At 34.8% G+C, this 16,729-nt stretch overlaps 3 protein-coding genes across 3 annotated transcripts; 2 read left to right on the top strand and 1 right to left on the bottom strand.

Moving 5' to 3' along the window:
* The first annotated feature begins 319 nt into the window (after nt 1-319).
* Nucleotides 320-2,197, top strand: LOC141404887 (serine protease inhibitor 42Dd-like). The gene is made up of 2 exons (XM_073988709.1): nt 320-1,354; nt 1,784-2,197. The coding sequence occupies exons 1-2, from the start codon at nt 494-496 to the stop codon at nt 2,051-2,053; spliced, it is 1,131 nt and encodes a 376-aa protein (XP_073844810.1). The 5' UTR covers nt 320-493; the 3' UTR covers nt 2,054-2,197.
* A 6,630-nt stretch (nt 2,198-8,827) lies between these two features.
* Nucleotides 8,828-10,543, top strand: LOC141404888 (retinol dehydrogenase 13-like). Its single transcript, XM_073988710.1, has 6 exons — nt 8,828-9,057; nt 9,123-9,288; nt 9,347-9,444; nt 9,504-9,660; nt 9,731-9,899; nt 10,104-10,543. Exons 1-6 carry the CDS (start codon nt 8,969-8,971, stop codon nt 10,409-10,411), a joined length of 987 nt encoding a protein of 328 aa, XP_073844811.1. The 5' UTR covers nt 8,828-8,968; the 3' UTR covers nt 10,412-10,543.
* A 917-nt stretch (nt 10,544-11,460) lies between these two features.
* Gar1 (Gar1 ribonucleoprotein) lies at nt 11,461-12,600 on the bottom strand. Its single transcript, XM_073988631.1, has one exon. The coding sequence runs from the start codon at nt 12,450-12,452 to the stop codon at nt 11,739-11,741; it is 714 nt and encodes a 237-aa protein (XP_073844732.1). The 5' UTR covers nt 12,453-12,600; the 3' UTR covers nt 11,461-11,738.
* Between the last annotated feature and the right edge of the window lie 4,129 nt (nt 12,601-16,729).

Raw genomic sequence — 16,729 nt, 5'->3', positions numbered from 1 at the left:
TTTACAATTTAAAGTTCTATCTATCTAGCTTAAAAAACACCCTTTATGTACATATATCAAAGTGGTTATAACAATTCCATAGAGGTTATAACAATTCCCCAAAAGATCCACATCGTCACACCTAAGTTTAGATGAGATATTGTATCTAATATCGCAAAACATAGAAACATGCATACATATACAAATGCTCTGATATATAGATACTTACAAACATACTTATATTGTGCATCCAACGGCCACAGCTGATTCCTAACCTCTCACACTTCTGGGTGACAGAGAGGAGAGCATGGAAGAACTAACTTTGATAATTCTGTGAAAATAACAAAATGTTTGTTTTGGCATTCCAATCTGCGCTGTGTTAGGAGAAAGTTATTTATACATTGTTAGCCGGTTGTTGTTCTTTTTTTCTTATTTTACGTGACATCATTTTTGAATCTTTGAAAACTTAATAGCAATACAAACAATTATTTGTATCGATTCTACTTAAATAATAATGATGGATAATAATTTGAAATTTACCCGCGGTGGTGCTGAATTAACAATTGAACTGCTGGATAAACTCCAAGCTGCCACAAATACAAAGAATGTTTTAATTTCTCCATTATCCATACAAACATGTATGGCCTTGGCATTTACTGGAGCCAATGGTGATACCGCCAATGAAATAGCCAAAGTTATGAAATTTGTTTCCAACTCTCCCGAGGAAGTTGCCGATACATTCCACAATGTTTTAACCGATTACGAAGATAGTAAATTGGTAAAAATTGCCAATAAGATCTATATTCAAGAAGGTCATGCTATTAAACCAAAATATGCTGCCATAACAAAGGAAAAATTTAATGCCGCCGCTGAGAACATTAATTTTGCTGAAAATGTAGTTGCTGCTAAAAATATCAACAATTGGGTGGAGGAAAAAACTGCTGGTAAAATTAGTGATCTAATACCTGAATATGCCTTAGATTCCGATACTCGTTTGGTGCTTTTAAATGCTTTGCATTTCAAGGGTGAATGGGAGGAAAAGTTCGACCCAACTCACACTAATGAAGATGATTTCTGGCTAAATGAAAATGAATCAACTAAAGTTCAACTTATGCGTAAACAAGGAAAATTTCGTTTTGGCTATTTAAGAGACTATGATTGTGAAGCTTTGGAGATGCTGTACCAAGATTCGGATCTAAGTATGTTCGTTTTGTTGCCAAATAAACGTAATGGTCTTAGCGCTGTTGCAGATAAATTGAAAGGTGTTAATCTCTTGGATTTGGATCAACAATTAAGAACTGTGGAAAATTTAATTGTTAAATTTCCCAAATTTAAAATTGAATATTCCGCTGAATTGTCGAACGTCATGAAAGAGGTAAGTTTTAGTAATGATGAAGTAAAGATGCTGCAACTGTAAAGATGTTGGGCTGACCTTTTCACATGAGCGCATTGCATCGAAGATTAGAACTTAAACGTCTGTGTACACCGATAAATGCATTTTGTATAGTTATATCTTTAAAATTGATGCACATTTAGTCATTCTTACAATACGACCTATCCATCTGAACTATGTCGGGCCAGTCCTACGATAATCTCTCCAAAAAGTCCCTATATGCAGTTTAAGAGCTGCTTTCCATTGACAAACTGTCAAAACTACCGACAAAACATGACACCCAAAACTGGAGAAGTAAAGTAAAAGATCTGCGCGTTTGGAAATATATTCTTTGTTCGGTTTATACAGACATTAAACTGCTCCTTTAAGTCCTGTAAAAAATATTTAATATTATTTTACATATTCTTTCAGATGGGAATAATAGCAGCTTTTGGTGATGCTGATTTAAGTAATTTGTTAGAACCATCAAAAGGTATCTCTGTCTCCAAAATTTTCCACAAAACATTTATTGAAGTTAATGAAGAAGGATGTGAAGCAGCTGCAGCCACGGGATTTGTATGCCGTAAACGATGCATGCCTCCACAATTCACAGCTAATTCGCCTTTCTTTTATTTCATTTGGAATAAGAAGAATATTCTTTTCGCAGGTGCTTTTGTAACACCACCAAAAGTAGCCGGTTAATTAAGGGGTTGATAATTTCATACCTATAATAGAAATGTGATTAATCTCAGGTATTAACTATATGTTTTGTACATGTATATAATGTATGTATGTAAATCAATTTGTTATTATTAAATGTTCTGTAATAAATGAAGTGAAATTATATACATATCATGTTTATTTGTAATTGAAGGGGTGTATGTAAGGCTTACTAGACGAGGGTCCTAAAATATAATAGTGATCAATCCTAATATGATCGTCCACATCATTGCAGGCTGTTATTTTATAACCTCACCCTTAGGCTTCATATCTACGAGCAAAATGTACCTGTGTTTGGACGAAATCTGTTTTAAACAATTTGGAGTCGATTTAGTCATGCCCGTCGATAACTCTCGAACGGATCAACCGATTCGCTTCGTAATATTTTGTCCAAACCTAGTTTAGTACGAAAATGGGCCATATCGGTCCACTCTTCCGATACTTCCACCACAAAAGTTCAAAACTTTTCAATAAAATGGTGTCCACTAAAACTCTCCATACTTTGTACATCGTAATATTTCTACCAGGCATAGGTAAGGTTCGAATATGGGCGACGGAAACGTTTTTTTCTGGAGCAAGTCCCTACTTCCTGAGAAAATGGCGCGAAAACTTTAAAAAAACACTATGGCTATCTTATGTAGTGGCTGGTGCCCATGACAGATTTTGAGACGAGTAATCGGTTGTTCCAAACTATGCATATCGTAATATTTCTGCAAATCTTAGACATAATTCGAAGATGGTACTCATCGAACACTGGAGGCAGCTACCCACCAAAGTAGAAATATATTCGTTCAAATGGTAAATCTCCCAATATTTTGTCCGAACTTAGTTTTAGTTCGAAGATGGATGGGTCATATCCGTTACTCCTCATCTTTTTAAGTTTGTGTGTTAAAGTGCAGCTTAGGGACTGTTCGAGAATCCTTTGAACATTTTTACCTTATGGTCCTGTTTACAGCGATATTATGTTTTTCGTGAGTAAGTCTACGCTATCGCGGTTACAACCCATCGAAGCACCCACATTCCTACAACTGGACCAAGAGCCAGTTTAAGTAGAAGAATGGGAGCAAGTTGAGTTTAAGCATTAAGTTCGGATAAAATTATAATTTTTTCTATATAGACGGCCTTCGGCCGGGGATTTAAGACTTTCTGCTATGGACAGATGCAAATCTATGGCACGGGAACAAAACATCTTTTAAATTGAAAACTTTTCTCTAAGTAGCCGACATTTAACAAGGGAATTTTCGGAACTTCGTAGGCCCATATCTGGGGAAGTATGGACTTCCGCAATAAATTTTATATACAGTTAGGCAAGAAATGTATTGCAAAAACCAAAATTGTAGAAAATTTCATATTAATTGTTCTTTTATGGCAACAAATTATGTAAAAACTATACGGCTTTTTGTGCAAATCTCTTGCTATAGGTCCTTACAACAATAATCCGTCAAAATATGCAAAGGTTATTTGCGATTTATAACAAATACGGTCAAAAATAAGAATTAACTACTATTTGGGGGTGACAATAAAAGTATTGCAAAAATTGCAAGATCGATGGTTTCTTCGAGAATTACCAAAGGTGTGTTCCTTAATGAGTTGTCTATCCCATTTGGACATTCATTGGAGCATTAATGAGCTTAGTTAAACCAAAAATTAAGGCTCGGTATGTTCCACTCTAAGGATACTGGTTCCCCAATTTTTAGTAAATCTTGATCCTTCGTTGGAGGATGTTTTTGGAGTTTTTTGTTAAATTGGACCCAAACATTTTATGAGGGTTGATATCAGGATGTTGGCCCGATGTACTTAAGAGTTTTGTGTTGTTATATTACATCGGAAATTTACACAAATAAGATTAACATGTCATGATCTGGTCTTTGGAATGGTGGTAGTTGACTTTGTATGAGCTTTCGGGATCGATTTTTCTGACTTTCAGACTAATGACTATTAAATATTTCTTAATGATATCAGTGGGGATGTCTTCCTAATCATTATTATATCCGTGAACCCAATTTGGCATACTATTTTCCATGTAAAGAATATAGTACCCAAATATTCGATATTCCAGCTTCTCCAGTAGCGGTTTAATTTCCATATTTGATGGGTTTTATTGGATTTGGCGCAAATTTTTGCATTTATTATGATAGCAGAGGATAATATCTATCTACTTAGTAAAAATTAAATCATATCAATACCATTGAGAGACGAAATAGTGCTCTGTCGTAGGTCGTTTCAAAATACTACACTAGTGTCAATTTTTTCCATATACTTTCCAGAGGTATTTCGATGTTCTCAAAGCCAAAATCGGACTGTTTTGCATTCTTCCATTATCCTACAATACATATTGAGTCAAATATTCATTCTTGGCATACTTGCCTGTGGCCGATTCGTCATTGTTTATTGTTAATATGGTCCCATGCATTTTTTACCTGTCTGAATACCCTCCATGACCGCATTTTTTATCACTGAACTTTATTGCATTCAATACTGTTAGTCTATTTTTAGCCACAAAAGTCATAAAAATGCATAATGACCGCAAAAAATTGCAAAAATTTTATAGTTTTATAGTACTGATTTTCCCGTTGCAATACTTTTATTGTCACCCCCAAGTAGTAGTTAATTCTTATTTTTGACCGTATTTGTTATAAATCGCAAATAACCTTTGCATATTTTGACGGATGATTGTTGTAAGGACCTATAGCAAGAGATTTGCACAAAAAACCGTATAGTTTTCACATAATTTGTTGCCATAAACGAACAATTGATATGAAATTTTCTACAATTTTGGTTTTTGCAATACATTTCTTGCCTAACTGTATATTTGTGATCAGGGTAACGAGATCTACCTGTGGAAAAAGTTTGGTCCCGATCCGAACTTAATGCTTAAACTCATTTTAAGCCGAATAATGATCTTACAAAATATCATATGCTGTTACAATAACAACATCCAGTGTCTTAGAACCAATTAACTTTTACAATATCTAGAAATTTCGCTTGTAAGGCGTTACCGGCCTGTTACAACTTATATGAGTACCTGAAATCAAGCTCCTTTGCAAATAATTCGGCACAGTGTCATCTTATCCATCTGCATTTGTTCCTTTTCCAAGTATTGCGCAAGTAGTCTTCCTATGAGAGGTAATCACTCCCTGTACCTGTACAAAACAAAACGCGACTCGTCCTACGTTTTCACTACCATGTATTCTTTCAATTAGGATATTCAATGGTTTAATATTGATTTGTCTGTTTCGAATATTTCGTTGATCACTTTGGTTTTGGATCTTCACACAATACACTCTTGTCTCTTCATAGTTGGCCACATACCTTGTTTGTATAAAATTCCTGAACTTAATTTATTAATTTAACACAAACGAAACTTTTCTCCTTCTGAAAAGGTTTTTTTCGTAAAATTCGTAAAATTAAACCGCGTAAAACAAAGAACACCCATTGATTAAAACAATTGAACGAATCACCCTGTTTAGTCATGCTACTTTATGCGAGACTCACCCTGTTCTTTGTTCCGAAAACACTAGCTTTGTTCCTTTGTCCCGGTCATGGCACAATAATACAGGTACAGCGGCAAAAACAGCTGGTTATCACACTAGTTGTCAAAATTCATTATTGTCAATAAAAACACATACAAAATGTAAACAAGCAATTCACGATAATACATTATTGTGACCAAATTTGACGTTTGGTATGATTTGATGTAACACCTTCTTATTCCACCATGGTCCCGGTCCACACTAACGTGAATTTCATTAAAAAGTTTCATGAAATTAGGTGTTCTTAAATCGAATTCCCCACTACACCAATTTTATGATTTTACTCTACTATGGAGGTCGATCTAGAGACACGTAATTTCATGCAATTTTTTCAATGAAATCACTCTAGTGTGGACCGGGACTTACGTTAAAGTTTCTTCAAGTTTTACCATTTTTAACTCGGAAAGCGTTCCTTAACCCCAAAAAGTAGTAAAACAGGAAGCAATTTTTAAGAGAGTGAGAGACGACAGAGAGCCAAAATGGCTTTCTCTTTTACCTCTTTCTGCTCGACAAATTTCGTTGTGTAAAAATTGGAAAATCTGTCAAACTGCAGCTTTGACATTTATTTGACAATTAAGGCAAAAGGAAAAAAGAAGACTATGCGATTTGTCAAAGCAAAATACCTAAAAAGAAATAAAATAAAATACCTAAAAAGAAAAAAATGTAAACCAGTGAAATAAAAAACAGTGAAATTTATTTTGTTTGTTATTTTTTTCACGCAGCCATGTTCGTTTTTTGACATTGCTGCCAATTCTACTATTTTTCCGTTTCTTTACTTTTGTGCAAAACTTGTTACGTGAGAACAATTTTCACAGTTTTCTGAGAGAAGAGAGAACTTCTCCCTTTTGCTACTTTTACTACCCAGCAAAAAAAGTTTGGACGTAGTGCAATGCAGAGTTATGATTTCAATACATCTTCCGATGCAGTCCACACGGAGTTATGAAAATGCACTCCGCTCGATACATTTTGGAAGCACTCGCTTAGAGATCCCCAGCCAAGCCAGTCAATTTTTTGATCCCTACAGTCGCAGTCTTTTTTCTGAACACAAGAAAGAGTGTTAAAGTTCTAAGAATTTTTTTATAAAAAATAAAGAAATACAAACTAAATTTGTGAACATTGCTGTAATTCACGAGACGCAAATTATTTTTGAAGTGGAGTTGGAGTTTTTTGGAAATCTGAATTGAAGTAGGAGGAAAAATGAAAAACCATTTAGATGATGAAGCATATCAATTTCAATGTCATTAAAAGCAGAGTAGAGGAAGTAAACTTATACTTAGTTTACATTTGCAACTTTTTCGTGATTTCGCTGGCTTTTCGCGATTTCGCGCGAAATCCAGCAAAATTTTTCATGATTTGGCATACAAAAATGAAATCATCTCAATTCGTGATTTCAACGAAATCAACATCGAAATCACAGTACACATGATATACAACCTTGCTTTTGTCTAGAAAAGTACCAAAAGTTGCAACACATTTTACGTATCACAATAAACAAGGTAGATGTGCGAATTGCTGCAACAAAAAATGTTAGTATCAAAATTTGTAAACAAAGTGAAAAAATACTAAATTACTTTGTTACAATGCTATTTTTCATTGTGTTCCCGTACTTTTTTAATGATAATATTAGAAAAAAGAGCGAATTGTCAAAAATTGCTTCCCCATACAAATTGCTTAAAAATACGGGAACGGAAAAATAACGGAAATTGCAAAAACTCCAGCAGAAATGTCAAAATCAATGTATCAGCTATAATATTAGATACCAATGAACATATGAACATGCTTGCTGCTAGTTTCTACTAGGCCAAAATTTTATGGCAGAAAACATGAGAAGAGGGTGTTATCCGCGCTATTTTTGTTTAAAGAGAAGTGCAAGTCTTGCTAGATTTCGGAGTACGTGAACGCATTTTAAGCACTAAACGGGAAAACTACTGCAAGTACTAATATTTTGCAGGTTCTGAGCACAATTTTTATCTATCAAACGGCCTGTTCCCGTACTTTATAAAGTGGTAAAAGTTGTAAAAGTCGTAAACGATTTTCATATAAATTTTGTGTAAGGGAACAAAAATGTGTAAAAGTGGTAAAAATTGTAAAAACTTTTTAGTTCTGGAACAGAGCTAAAATTTATTATAACGAAGTCTCAACGATAAAATCATTTTTTGATATTTACATTTGTTAGTACTATATACAATTAATACGATATATAGATCATTTTACGATAATTTTCCAAATAAAGTTTTAAAGTTCTATATTGTCGTATATTGTTGATGCTTAATTCAATTTACAACAACTTGTTTTGAAAATTCATGTTCGATCAGCTGCGCATATGCATCTACCTTGATCATTGTGATATGTTTGAAATCAACAAAAAAATAAGTGTAAACACCGGGGTGTATTTCAGGATTTCGTGAAATCCAGTGGATTTTGGAGCGCAAGTATAAACTTGGCATTAGTTACGATCAAATTTAATGGAGAGTTTTTATAATTTGTGTTAATTTAATAAAGTTAATTTTCTTGTTTTACACGAATAAGCAATGTATTTTATTTATTTTGGAATATTTGCAATGGCTTGCATTTTATAACATCTTTAGACATCAAAGGCTGTGATTTGGATCGAAAATGGAGTGCATCCTAGCTGTGTGCCGTGGAAGCAAAATGGAATGCATCCTAGCTGCGCACTCTCTTGTAAAATTCGTAGGTGAATCCGCGGATGCAGTTAAATCACTAGAACAATTGCTGCTGGAGTACAGCAATTGTTCTAGTGATTTAACTGCATCCGCGGATGCAAACTTTTTGCTGGGTATTAAAAAAGTTAAGGAACAAAGCTACTTTGTATCAAAATACTTTGCATTAGGTCTGTACGATAACTCAAAAGTTTGTACAAACTTTTACAAAATGCTGTTCGATAACAAACTTGTTCTCAATTTCAATTAGTTAATTTTTTTTTGTTCCTAAATAAATTTGCTATTAATTTTAATATCTTTGTGTGTTCCACTTAAAAGGAAAATATTTATCTATCTTATATCTTTCCGGAAAGACGACACATATTCCCAAGATTCTTAACAATATAATAAAGTCCTAAGAACTTTTTTATATATATTAAATAATTTGTAATTTTGGATGGACTGTATGTAGTATCTCTTATAGGGAAATTGAGAGTTCTGTCATCCCTTCTTAATCACACACTCCACTACTATCAGCTGTTACAGGGTGACACACATAAACAACTATTTAATAAACTTTTCATTTGTCATCACCTGTTATCAACATAATCATTAATTTAGTTAAAATATTGTAAATTAAAACATTGTAAGTTAAAAAACACAAAGGCTACATTTGTATATATTACATTTGTGTTCCTGTAGTCATGGAAGGTTTATTTAAATTCCTAAAAAGCCGTCCTGTATTTTGGACTAGTGTTGCCGGAACCACCATAGGAGTAGCATGTTTTGTTAAGTAAGAAGTTAGTTTTGTGATAATACTGAATTACTTAATTAAATTACTTATTTGCCTGTCCTCAGAGATTTAATGCAAGGTGGAAAATATACAAAACCCACAAAGGCGGATGGAAAAGTTGTTATTGTCACCGGTTCCAATACAGGTATTGGTAAAGAGACAGTGCGTGAACTGGCCAAGAGGGGTGCAACAGTTTATATGGCCTGCAGAGATATGAAGAAATGTGAAGAGGTGCGTTATTGTTGTTTAAAAAGTTGCTTTAAATTATTTTTTTATTTTGTTCTTAAAGGCTCGAGAGGAAATTGTATTAGAAACCCGCAACAAATATGTTTACTGTCGTGAATGTGATTTGGCTTCCTTGGAATCAATTAGGAAATTTGCTGAAACGTAAGTAATTTCAAGTAATTAGGAGAATTTTTTTAAATTGCAATTAATGTTCTTTGTAGTTTCAAAGCCGAACAAAAACGCTTAGATATTTTAATTAATAATGCCGGTGTAATGCGTTGTCCCCGCTCTCTAACGAAGGAAGGCTTTGAGCTGCAATTGGGTGTCAATCATATGGGCCACTTTCTGTTAACGAATTTGTTATTAGATGAGCTTAAGGTGTGGGAATTAATGAACTTAAAATTAATTGAAATAGGCGTGCAATTATTTGTGATTTGTTTGTTTTCAGAAAGCAGCTCCCAGCCGTATTGTTGTACTTTCCAGTGTGGCTCACACTAGAGGTGAAATTAATGTTGGCGATTTAAATAGTGAAAAATCATATGATGAAGGCAAAGCATACAATCAAAGTAAATTGGCAAATGTTTTGTTTACACGAGAATTGGGAAGGAGGCTTGAAGGTATGTAGGGTGTAATACTTTCTCAAAAGCAAGCAACTATTTTTTTTAGTATTTTTTCATAAGGGAAGTCCTTAAATTCTTGCCGGAAAGTGATTGGTTTTAATACTTCCATAACCCAGACCCTAAATTAAACTTGTTCCTACAACATTTAAGAAAATAACAGGACTTTTTTAAACATACTCACTTATCTTTTTTGTCCTTTAGGTACCGGTGTCACGGTTAATGCCCTCCATCCCGGCGTTGTTGACACAGAACTCTTCCGTCACATGGGCTTCTTTAATTCATTCTTTGCCAGTTTGATATTCAAACCGTTGTCATGGCCTTTCCTTAAGTCGCCGAAAAATGGTGCCCAAACAACATTGTATGCTGCACTTGATGAAGATTTAGCCACGGTAAGTGGTAAATACTTTAGCGATTGTGCCATCAAAGATGTGGCACCACAAGCTAAAGATGATGCTTTAGCCAAATGGCTATGGGCTGTTAGCGAAAAATGGACAAGATTGACAAAATAAAGTGTTGACACAATTTTATTGTTAAAATTGTTTTAAATTTTCCCTGAAAATGCTTAGCATTTAACAGAAAAGAAATTGCTATTTATTTTTTTAAATTTAAATAAAAAAGACTACTTAAATTAAATTAAAAAACCAACATGTAGTTTCAGTTGTGAAAGGGAGAGAGAGAGAAGAAAAAAGTAAGAACAAGTGTTATTAAGGGTTTCCTTGTAAAGTCCGTACTTTCCGAGATATGGGTATTGAAAGTTTTTCCGTAAATAACCTCCTGTGAACAGGTGATATTCAAGACTAATATCGTGGGAAGCATGAACTTTCCAATGCAAAATATATGTATATCATTGTGATCAGCGTACCAGGTATACCTATGACCAATGAAGCATTAGAATCATGTTCGACGGCTTTAGACCTAAAAAACACCATTGTGGAATAATAGTAAACGCTCGTGCAGAGTTTCGTCGTACCAGCCCCAGCGACTGCAGAATGAAAAACTGAACAATGGAATTCAACAAGTTGGACGTTGAGAATATGAGAAAAAAGTGATTTTATTGTAACCGGAACTAATAAATTCTGGCGATGGGTTAAGTCACTGTCGAACCCTGGAAGGATGATGACTGGTGACGTTTGGCGACGTCTCTTTGACGTTTAAATTTCGACAATTTGTCGAGCAGGCCTTAGTGAAATATTTTTTTTTTCGCCCGAGATGAAACGAGGACAGTTTACGAGGCAGGACACTTACGGAATTGTGGAATGAAACAAAAATGAACCTTACTAAAGAATTCTAAAGGGCAGAGTGGTCCCGCTACTGGAACCAGCAAAGGTGAATCATAAAAACCAGTTGAGACCTTCCTGCTCATAATTCGCAGAACAGTAAAACAATACCACTACACGCCCTTTCCTTATATACATACAAGTCGAGGACTTGACCCATCTTAATTTGGGATAATTTCGACAATTTATCTGTATGCATGCAAACTGCATCTCAATTGTTTAATCAATTTGAAATTTTCTGTTTAGCCCCCCCTTCCCATTACTGAAACAGAACACAAGTATTTTTTGTTTTGTAAAAAACATGGAAGTCAACCAGGTTTTATTAACACTTTTTGTAATGTTGTAATTAAGTTTAGCATTTTATGATAAATCCATTTAAAAAAAGTAACTTCTCATTGTAAAAATACAAATTTTACAATTTACTTATGTTTAAAAAACGGTATTGAATATGTTAAAAATGCTCTCGCTCTAACATAATCTTAAAACTAAAGTTTGTGTTTTTTCTCTAACAACTACCACAATATGTAGTCACTTAAAATTAAATTAGTCTCTCTCTGGTTTACCAGCGTCCACGGCCGCCACCACCGCCTCCTCGGCCTCCGCCTCCTCTACCACCACCGCCTCGATTGAAGCCACCGCCGCCTCCTCGGCCGCCACCACCACGACCTCCAAAACCACCACCGCCTCCACGGCCGCCACCACCACCACGTCCACCGAAACCTCCGCGACCACCACCTCTACCTCCACCAACACCACCGGCAGGTCCCTTCTTCTTAGCACCTTTAGGCTGTGGGGGTTTGGGCAAAAATCTCGCAATAGGCAACAGTTTTGAAGGATCAATAAACAACTTTTGGTTTGGCTTAAAACTGCTGGCATTCATGTTTTCCGATAACTTTACCGAAACGGAATAGTCCTTAACGGTACCGAAAATTTCATCAATTTTACCAATTTGTTCCTTGTTTTCCAAAAAGATGGGGGCATTGAAATAAGGCACATCATCAATTTCTACTTTGCACACCAAATCATCTTCACACTTGTAGGCAAAGTGGCCAAGGGGAATAACACGATCTGGCGGTCCTTGATTGAAGTTGTTGCGATCGCGGCCACCAAAACCTCCGCCACGTCCACCACCGCCACCTCCACGACCAAATCCACCGCCTCCTCCACGTCCACCGCCACCACCACCACGGCCAAATCCACCGCCTCCTCCACCACCACGACCAAAACCACCGCCTCCTCCACGACCACGTCCACCGCCGCCACCAAAGCCCATTTTTTAAAGTAGTTTTTTGTAGAAAATGGAGTTAATTTCACAAAATATCACAATTTTTATTGATATTTTGAAAGTGCACGTTTTTGTTTACAAGAACTCCTCAAAAAGAAAAACCACGAGGTTTTACGTCAGTTGGACGGAGCCAAACTAAAAAAATTTACGGCGGGGCTGTCAACAAGTCGTTCGCTTCGCCTGTTTGGTTTTTTGTACGCCGTATATTGTATGTCAGAGTTTCTCAAACGGGTGAAGGAATGTATTTCGTAGCACAGAAACTTTAACGCTGAGAAACAATCAACGTTTGTGTTTTACGTCATTTCTAGTAAATGAATAAAAAATAAAGAACAAATCAAACTTGGCTGAACTTTGTATTTTATTCTTCTACGAGAAATTATGCTACACTTTACTCAAACGTTGAAATCCATGTAAACCTTGTAAGTAAACAGGTAGATCTAGATGAAAACAATTTATAGAACCCTAGTTTTTTCCTGAATTCACAAAACTTCCATGGCCCAATTACAGGTCCTCCAGCAAGCGGATTAAAACAAAAATTTTAAATGTCAAGATTCATAAACAGAGGCGAACAAATGTTTTGAGCCGAATTTGGCATAAATTGAATACTCTACCAGCTGAAAAATCTGAAATGTTTACCACAGGTAGATCTTTACGTCCTGATTACAAAAATATAAAGTTTGTTGGGGGAGTACTTCCCGAGATATGGGTCCCTGAAAATCCGAAAATTCCCTTGTTAGGGTAAGAAAAAATTTAAATTAAAAAATGTTGTTTTCGTGCCCTAAATTGGCCCCGGTCCATACGAGAAAGTCTTAAATTCCCGTCCGAAGGCAGGATAATTAGAAAAAACTTACAATTTAAAACAAATTTTGAGATTTTTTCGTCTGCTGGTAGAAAACTCAATTTGTTCCCCGATTTTTTTTTCTGTCAATTCAGGTAGATACATACAAAACATTTTCCGAGAACACATTCTGTCGCAGCGGAAACAAAATTTTCGCCTTTGTTTATGAATTTTGACATTTCAAGTCTGTTTTTTTGTTTGAATTCGCTTGAGAGTAGACTTTTATAATTGGGCCATGATTTGAATTTTTCGGCATCATGCCGAACAGTGTAAAAACGGCCTAAACGACATAAAACTTTACCCAAACGTTGGATGTGTTTTCAGCTTCAGTTAGGTAGATGCCTCAGCCCAGCTGATCGAATCTAAACGTCAAAAAACTAGGAATTTCCATGAAAAACCAAAACAAAAACCATATGATTTGGTACTTAAGAGAAAGCATGTGTTCACTTTATAGACAAACACAAGCCATAAAAAGAGACAGGAAAAAACCATTTGACGAAAATGTTGACATTTTACATTACAACAGAGTAGCTTTGTTGTAGGAATACGTCGATGCAGCTACATAAAACTGAAAATGCATCCAACGTTTGGGTAAAGTTTTGTGGCATTTTGGCCGAAATTGAAATTAATTTGAAATATATGCTGGCAAACATATCAACCCTGGACTGTTGTTTTTTGTAGTTTTTTCCAACACAAAACTTTACCTAAGCATTGGATGTGTTTTCAGCTTAAGTAATTGTACCATGAACAACAGGGATGCCAACTGTTCGGAGGTAAACATCGCTACAGATAATGGGTGTATTTTACATATGTGCTGTCACTTTGCATTTTGTATATAAAAATTGACAACTCATATGTAAAATACATACCGTGTAAAGTACCCACAAGTTGTTTTTAAGGCCTGCGTACATAAGCTGCCTTGCCTGCTTACCTTGCTTACTTCTGATAAAAGAATAAAAAAGAAAAGGGCAACCCAGTTCGAAATTTCCTCGGCCTTCTTTATTCTTTTATTTTTATTATGTCAAAAATGAAGCAGGAAAGCAAGGCAATCAGGCAGAGCAGCTTATGTACGCAGGCCTTTAGATATTAATTGCTTTACTTCATGGTATAAGTAAAGAGGTACATTTAAATGAAAAAAATCTATAAAACCCTTGTTTTTCCTGAATTCCTAAAACATCAAAGTTGGTAAACACAAAGAAACAAGTGGGTTTGTTTACAATGCCAATTTTGAGCATTTTATAAAAAACACGAAAAATGAATGAAGGGCCAAGCTTTCTCCACATAATCGAGTTTCGGATATGATAAAATGTTTGTTTCAATGATAAGCTGACAAATTTCTTCCATACAAATGTTCTAAAAACTATTTTAAAAACCATTGAATTCGATTGCTTTTAAAATTGTTTGGCATATTATTCAAAGTCCCTGTTTATACAGGGAAAGTTGATGGGAAAGAAAATTGAGTTTATGGGCGAGGGAGCAGAGAGGAATAAGAGGGGGTACACACACCTCTGTACTGGCAAATTCTGTTTTGTTTCGTTTTTCTTCGTATACAACCTGAAGTTGGCTGCAGATTTGGTTTTGCATTTTCTTTCATTTTATTTTCTCTGTCGAGAAACAAACAACAGCGGGGACAGTTGGAAAAAACATTTGGAGGAAAAACTATTTTTTTAAGCAAAAACAAATCGAAATAATTGGAAATATCAAAATTAAAATGCAATTCAAGGGTTCCTTTAAAAATTAATTGTTTATCACACACGTCCATTTTTACTTTTCATTACAATTTTGCCTTGGCTTTGTTTTTGAACGGCGCAATGAGAAAATGAGTGTGAAGAAGAATAAGAAAAATTATAAAATTGACACAAACATGATTTCCGTGTCTAAACAACAAGGAAATTTTAAAAGAAATTGAGAAGAAAAATTTTCTTTCCAGTTTGATTGTCTAAACACGGTCTTATTAAACCATGCTTTACTTGCTTTTAGCTTACTAAATAGAAAGGTGTTAACGCACAGCAAAAGAAAAATGAACGAAACGTAAGAAACAACCAACAAGAGAAAGAAATTTGAGACGTGTTTAAATACGGGTTTTGTTGGCGTTTGATATATATTTTTTGTATTTATTTTTCTATCAAATTAGAATTGCAATTTCTTTGATAACAAATAATTTTAGACGCTTTTTATTTCGTTTAATATTTGTAAAATTAATTCCAAAATAAGAAAAAGCCACGAAACGAACCTTTCAATAGGAAACGTCGCGCAACAACTGATTTCTGCGGCGAATTCCAGTTAGAAACGCCGTCTTTGTTATTTTTTCATAACGGCGTTGAAAGAAAATTCCTCCTCAGCAATCACAACTGAGATGTACGGCGAATTGAAATGCCACTCTGCGTTCATGGCAAAATCAACAACAGCATGATACAATTAAGCTGAAAACACATCCAACGTTTGAGTAAAGTTTTGTGTTGGGTGTTGAGAAAAAAAAAACAACAACAACAAAGGGGCGACGGCGACACCAAAGTCCAGCGTTGATATAATTGCCGGCATATATTTCAAATGAATTTGAATCATGGCCCAATTATAAAGTTTCTCTCTCAAAAACATCTGATTTCGATTTGAACTGTAAAAATTCATATTTGTCATTTTAATACGCCTTGAATCATGTAACAGATAGAGAAATGTCAAACTGTAGAGAGACAGGTAGATGCATCGCGAAAAAAACAAAAAACTCTATTATTGTACACTTAAAATTTCAACATTTTTTGTGTTTTTAATTTACAAAAACTTATTCTGGCAGTTCAAGATCGATCAGCTTGAATTATACAACTCTGTTTTTTGCAACATGTTGCTAGAAAATACAAAAAGTTGCAAACTGGCACAAGAAACAAGGTAGATGCATCGGTGAATTGATACAGCAAAATTTAAAAATGTCAACATTTTAAACAAGCCGAAAAACTAAATTTGCTTTGATATACAAAGTTGATTCATGGCCCAATTATAAATGTCCTCTCTCAAAAACAAATGATTTTGATTTGAGCTGTCAAAATTCATATTTGTCATTTGAATTCGCTGTGAGGTAGAGAAATGTCAAACTGTAGAGGAACAGGTAGATGTATATCGAAAAAAGAAAACAAATCCACTTTATGTTGTACACGTAAAATGCCAACATTTTTTGTGTTTTGTATTAGAATTTAATTTACAATAACTTATTTTGGCAGTTAAAGATCGATCAGCTGGTATTTTCTGTTACGCCAAACAAAAATAACTGCGTCAACAACTTTTTCTCGGAAAATGTTATATATGCATCTACCTTAATTGACAATAAAGAAATTCGCCTCAAACATATTCCGTGTCGGCGAAAACAAATTTTTCGCCTTTGTTTATGAATTTTGACATTTCAAATCGTTGTTATTGTTTGAATTCGCTTGAGAGA

The sequence above is a fragment of the Musca autumnalis genome, unplaced genomic scaffold (genome assembly GCF_047663935.1).
Source record: "Musca autumnalis isolate F117 unplaced genomic scaffold, ASM4766393v1 scaffold_5, whole genome shotgun sequence".
NCBI classification, from domain to species: domain Eukaryota; kingdom Metazoa; phylum Arthropoda; class Insecta; order Diptera; family Muscidae; genus Musca; species Musca autumnalis.
Note: the sequence above shows the minus strand (reverse complement) of the source record. Positions and strands in the feature narration are given on the sequence as shown.